This window comes from Nicotiana sylvestris, chromosome 2 (assembly GCF_000393655.2).
Source record: "Nicotiana sylvestris chromosome 2, ASM39365v2, whole genome shotgun sequence".
NCBI classification, from domain to species: domain Eukaryota; kingdom Viridiplantae; phylum Streptophyta; class Magnoliopsida; order Solanales; family Solanaceae; genus Nicotiana; species Nicotiana sylvestris.
This window is the reverse complement of record NC_091058.1, coordinates 148,256,031-148,262,030: the sequence shown is the minus strand read 5'-3', so window position 1 is coordinate 148,262,030 and position 6,000 is coordinate 148,256,031. Positions and strand designations below refer to the sequence as shown.

The 6,000-nt window shown below is 37.5% G+C and overlaps 1 protein-coding gene across 1 annotated transcript; it reads right to left on the bottom strand.

Moving 5' to 3' along the window:
* Positions 1-1,351: 1,351 nt before the first annotated feature.
* Positions 1,352-2,347, bottom strand: LOC138885757 (uncharacterized). Its single transcript, XM_070166737.1, has one exon. The coding sequence runs from the start codon at positions 2,345-2,347 to the stop codon at positions 1,352-1,354; it is 996 nt and encodes a 331-aa protein (XP_070022838.1).
* Positions 2,348-6,000: the final 3,653 nt, after the last annotated feature.

The window sequence follows — 6,000 nt, the reverse complement described above, 5'->3', positions numbered from 1 at the left end:
TCCTCTCAACAACCCCATTTTGTTGTGGTGATCGTGGTGCAGAGAAATTATGATTGTATCCCTGATCATTACAGAAGTCTTCAAATGCTCTACTTTCAAATTCTCCTCCATGATCACTCTGAATTGTTGAAATCAGATATCCTTTCCTCTTTCAAGCTTTTTGCAGAAAATCTCGAAATTTCTTAATGCTTCATCTTTATGAGATAAGAAAATTACCCAAGTGAAACGTGAATAATCATCAACAATAACAAAAGCATATATTTTCCTCCTATACTAGCAGTTCTAGTAGGCCCAAATAAGTCCATATGAAGCAATTGCAAAGGTTTAGAAGTAGATACAATATCTTTATTTTTGAAAGAGTTTCTGGTACTTACCTATTTGACATGCATCACAGATATGAGTTCTAGAAAAAATCAATTTGGGTAGACCAATAACTAACTCATGTTTGGACAATTTTTCTATCAAATACATGCTTGCATGACCAAGTTTCCTATGCCATAACCATGGATCATCAGACATAGATGTTAAGCAAATATGACCATCTATCTTTTCAAAACCATCAAGGATATATACATTTCCATACCTATTTCCTGGGAGGAATGTTTTACCTATCTCGTCTTCAATAGCACAACCTGTTTTTTTAAAATTTACCTTATATCCTAAGTCGCATAGTTTACTTATGCTCAAGAGATTGTAGTTGAGTCCATCGATGAGATAAACTTTAGTGATGTCACAGTTGTTATTGAAGGGAATTGTTCCAATACCAATTTTCTTTCCCTTTGAGTCATCCCCAAACTTAACGCTTCCTCCATCAATTTTTGTAACTTCTTTGAACAGGTTTTTATCACCTATCATATGACTGGAACACGTACTGTCTAAGTACCATTTTCCTTTGCGGCTTATTCTGTGGTGTTCCTGCAAAACATAGTGATTACTTTCTTTTAGGTACCCAAGCTTGCTTGGGTCCTGGAGGGTTAGTATTACTAGATTCAGAATTATTTTTTGGTTTCCAAACCCACCCTGAAATATTTGCTTTATGAAAGCGACAAAAAGAATATTTATGTCCAATTTTGTTACAATAGTGACACGTAACTCCTGACCCACCTTTAGGTCTTTTATTAGTGTTAGTACTAGTGGACTTTGTTCTAGCTGGTCCTTTTCCAGTTGATTTGTAAGTCGCCTGGTTTGACCTGACAGAACTGTGACTGGTGGATTTGTGCATGCCATTGAGTTGCATTTGTAATTCCTCAAATTCTTCTTGAAGTACTTCTTTTTCAATTTCACATACTTCATGTTTGAGTTTCCAGTCTTTAACTTCTTTATTGAGTCTCTTAAGCTCATTCATCATTTTTTAAGACTCTTTCAAAGTTAAATCAAGAATATTCTGCAATTCATTAAATCTTTCACAGTTATAAGATCTTACCTCACTTGCTTCACCTCGTGCCAAGATACAATTCTCATTGTTATCTTTGCATTCGTCATCTGAGGTGTCCTCATTCATCCAGCATCTTGAGGATTTGTTTATCTCATTTTCCAAAATCGTCATGAAGCAAAGATTTGCTATCTCTTCGTGTTCTGAACTGTCTTCATCGCTCCAAATTCCAAAAGATTTGTTCTTGTTAAAGCCTCTGGAAATTTTTCTTTTTAGATCTGGGCACTCAGCTTGAATGTGTCCAAATCTTCCACACTTATAGCATTTTCCATCATTCTTGTCATGATCATTGTATTGCCTGGATAGTCTAGGTGGAATTCTTCCTTTCCTCGTATTCCTAAATCTTCTCATTAAGCTATCCATGTTTCTTGATAGCATAGCAATCTCTACTTGTAGAGCTTTAGGATCATCATCGATTTCATTTTCAGCTATTTCAGTTGAGGCCTTGAAAGCGACTGTTTTCCTTTTTTCTTCTTGACTAGTCTTCTTGAGATGTGTCTTTTCAAAGGATATGAGTTCTCCTCGTTGTTCATCATAGGATAACTTATTGAGATCCTGAGATTCAAATGTGACTACTTTGGTCTGCCAAGTGGTTGGTAGGCTTCTGAGAATTTTTCTGACTTGATCACCACTCGTATATGGTTTGCCAAATGCTTTTAGATCGCTAATTATTTTGTTGAATCTGGCAAACATCTCTTCAATACACTCTCCTTCTTTCGTTGAAAAGAATTCGTAATCATGAACCAACATGTTGATATGTGTTTTCTTTACTTTCCTGGTTCCTTTGTGTGTAACCTCAAGCTTGTCCCACATTTCTTTGGCTGTGTCATAGCTAGAGATTTTCTCATACTCCTCACCACTTATGGCGTTATAAAGCAGGTTTCTCACTTTATTGTTAACTTGTACCACTTCCATTTACTCTTTTGTATATGAGTCTATATCTTCAGGATTAGCAAGTGGTGGAGTAGCAGCTAGCAGGGGATAGTTTCCCTTTTTGATGACTCTTCAAACTTTAACATCATATGCCTTGGCATAGATATCCATACGAACTTTCCAGTGAGAGAAATATTATCCATTGAAGTATGGTGGTCTAACTTTTGAAGTTCCTTCCTGGAAGAGAGCTCCTATGATAACTTGATTTGCCATAATCTTTTCTCACAAGCTGTTAAGCAAAAGAAAAATGCGAGTCTTGCTCTATTACCAATTGAAAGTACAAGAGGGGGGTGAATTGTAAATTTTTAAACTTAATCTTTGTTAGTTGACTATTTTTCAAATAGTTGACTAGATGTAATAAACTAATAGTTGTAATAACAAAATATAAGATGCTGAAAGTAAATGCAGGAATTAAAGACACCAGAATTTTTATACTGGTTCGGATTCAAAGTGAATCCTGGTCCAGTCTCCTTGGGTTGCAAGGGAGTTCTCTTTAGTGAATGCATTTCTTCGAGTACAATGAAAATGACGTGATAGCTCAGTTCCTATATCACTCGTCTCTTTTGATACAATGCCTCACTAGTGTTGTTCTCTCTTTCTTCTCTAACTTGTTACACAGCAGGTCTTAGAGAGTTACAATGTTTGTTTGTAGTAGAACAAAGAGAGGGTGTTTGGTTCGATCAAAGTATACGTGTCTAAGGCTTGATGCTGAGTATAAATACTTTGGTGAAGGCCGTTTGCTGAAGAGATTTTGACAACCCAAGAGATTTTATCCTTGGAAAGATATTGATTCTTTCCAAGAATATGGTTATTTGCCGTTGCTCTTCCTTATTGATAGCTTTCCTTCTACAGATCTTGATGACGCGGGTTTACTCCTTGATTGTTGGTCCTTCCAAAAATAGCAACTTGATTAATCATCTTACAAGATCTTCGATGCTTCTTGTCTGCTAAAATCTTCCGGATTGAATGTGCCGGACTTGATTGATGCCTTAAGTTTAGGCTTGATTGATTCTTTCCATCGTAGTTGTCCATTGATTTTGTGATCTTTGTTAATTGATTTCTTTCCTTAAGCTTCCTGATTGATTTCTTCAATCTTGATGGGTTTTCAATGTCTTTGCCTGATATTTCTTATGTTTTGATGATCTAACAAACTTGTTATAAAGAACCAGATAGAGAACCTGGCCTACATGGTATACATTTCAACTGACCTGGTCCAAGTCTAAAAATCAGCAAACAAATGAACGACCACAGGAAGAAACACAATAGGGACCTGGTGACCTTGTTCCTTAGGGTTCTCTAACACAAGTACAAGTTAGTGGCTATCTGCATTCATTATAAAGGGGAACACAATAGGGACCTAGTCCCTTAGAGTTCTCTGACAGAAGTACAAGTCAACTGTACAGCTGGAACATAGCAGTAGAAAGTGACCATCTCGCAACTGTTACAGAAGTGGAACACAATAGGACCTGGTCCGTTAGTGTTCTCTGACAAAAGTACAAGTTGACTATCCAGCTGGAATGCAACTGCATAGAAGTGGTTGTGCAGACAGTACAACAATCACTTCTCATTAGGAAGAAGCGTGTATCAAGAATTGACACCATTATCCATTGTGATGTCTTTTGTGATATAACAACCTGGTGCAAGGCACAACATCTTCGTGCATTCAGTGATATTCTCTCAAGCATAACATTTTTTATCCGGCATTGAAGTCACTGGTGTGTCAAGAACAAGAAGACTATTCCACTAAGGATCAGTTTGTTATTGAGTATATGTACATCCGTAGTTGAGTTGTAATCTTGTTATTTGTTCTTCATTGTATTTCCTAGTTTGCTTTCTTAGAAGCTTTGTCTTAGGAAAAAAACAAAAATCACTGAATGCATGAAGATTTTCCTAGTTTGCTTTCTTAGAAGCTTTGTCTTAGGAAAAAACCAAAAATCTGTAAACTTCCGAGTTTATGTTGTGACTAGGAATAGTCATAAGTTTAAAGCCTTTGTAACTAGTAGAGTTATAAAGTGGCTTGTGGTGAGATCATCACAAGTTAGTGGAAGCCTTTGTAATGGGGTTATTGCAAAGTGGCTTGTAATAGGGAGATTGCAAGTTAGTGAAGTTAAAATCCTACAAGAGTAGGTCGTGGTTTTTTGATCCCCTTGTGTGGGATTTTTCCACGTAAAAATCTCTTGTCTTCTTTACTTTCAGTTTCCATAAGCTTTGTTAGCATTATCTCATATAGGACCAGGTACTCTACAGTTTGGTGGACTCACATAAACTATCAAATCTCGTAGTAACTCCTTGATTCCTTGAGCTTCTCTAATTGATTCCTTTAATCTTTGAATAGTTATCCATGATGCACAGCTATATTATTTTCATCATTAAAATCAGATTTAACGCCCCAGTAGCATCATCTTGTGTCGGCTGTTCAAATGATACAATTGCTCCCTCTTCTTCTATCTCTTCCCCCTGAGGCTCAGACCCTCCTGCACATTCCTCTATAATGACCCCTTCTGACGCAATGGAAAATGCATTCTCTATTCCCTCATTTTCTTGTGGTTCCATTGCGATTTCAACAGACGAAGGAGTGATACCTTTAGAGTCACAACTTGTCCTGGTGATCTCAATATCTTCATGACTAGTCACCAGATCTTCACTCAAGTGCTCAGCCATGGATAGAGTTGAAGGTTCCTTAATGAGGTTCCCTTGTTTATCTTGTTGACTCGGTTTGACTAGTGAGACTGGAGAAGGACAGACATTCTCAGACTCACTCAGATGAAGAGTGGACTCGGAGTGAGTAGGAGAGGGAGTGGAGTGTGGAGGAGACTCTTCTTTAGGGTTTGGACTAGTGACAGTGTTGGGAGAGAGGTTCACCTATGAACTACTGACTGGTGAGGACTCAATCACAGTGTTGTCAGGCATACTAAGGGTTGCTTGATTTTCATACATAAAGAAATTATTCTCGAAAGATTGTGATTTGAGAAGAGAGAAGACAAACAGGGAATTTTGAGTTTGGAAGAGAACGGGTTGTGATGTTGATTTAATTATGATAAGGGACCCGTTATGAAATGGCGACACCCTTTTACTTGGGAAATGTATCGTTTAGAAAAAGGAGTGACTTTTGGGCTATGACATATTGGCTGAAGAGACACAACTTTAAAGAGACTGTCACGTTGATGATGATGTGACATTGTCTTTTGTTCATTTTAAATTGTGTATGAAAGAACAAAGAAGCTACTAACCTGCGTTAGAGAATTAGGTTCCCTGATAGGTCTGGCAAGTGAGTTTTATCCCCTTATTCATCATGCACTGCAGCATCTGCTTCTGTAGTCATCATGCGTGTCTACCTGTAACGATATAGAGGTGAGTTAGAATTAGCCATAAAACACTTTAGCTAGATTTTATCTAACTATAACTTTCATAACTAATAATGAGGAACCACGTTCCCAGTTGGGTTTCATCATCCCCCAGTGCAAGGCAATCTTTCTGGGAATGCTTTCTTCCCAGGGCTTTTTGGTGAAGATGTCTGCAACTTGATCTTTAGCAGTCACTGTATTTGTCCCTCTTGAGTTGGACTGAAGTTCTTCCAATTTGTTGCTTGGTCCACAACACTTGACCACAGCAGGATGCTGATTATACATATTCTG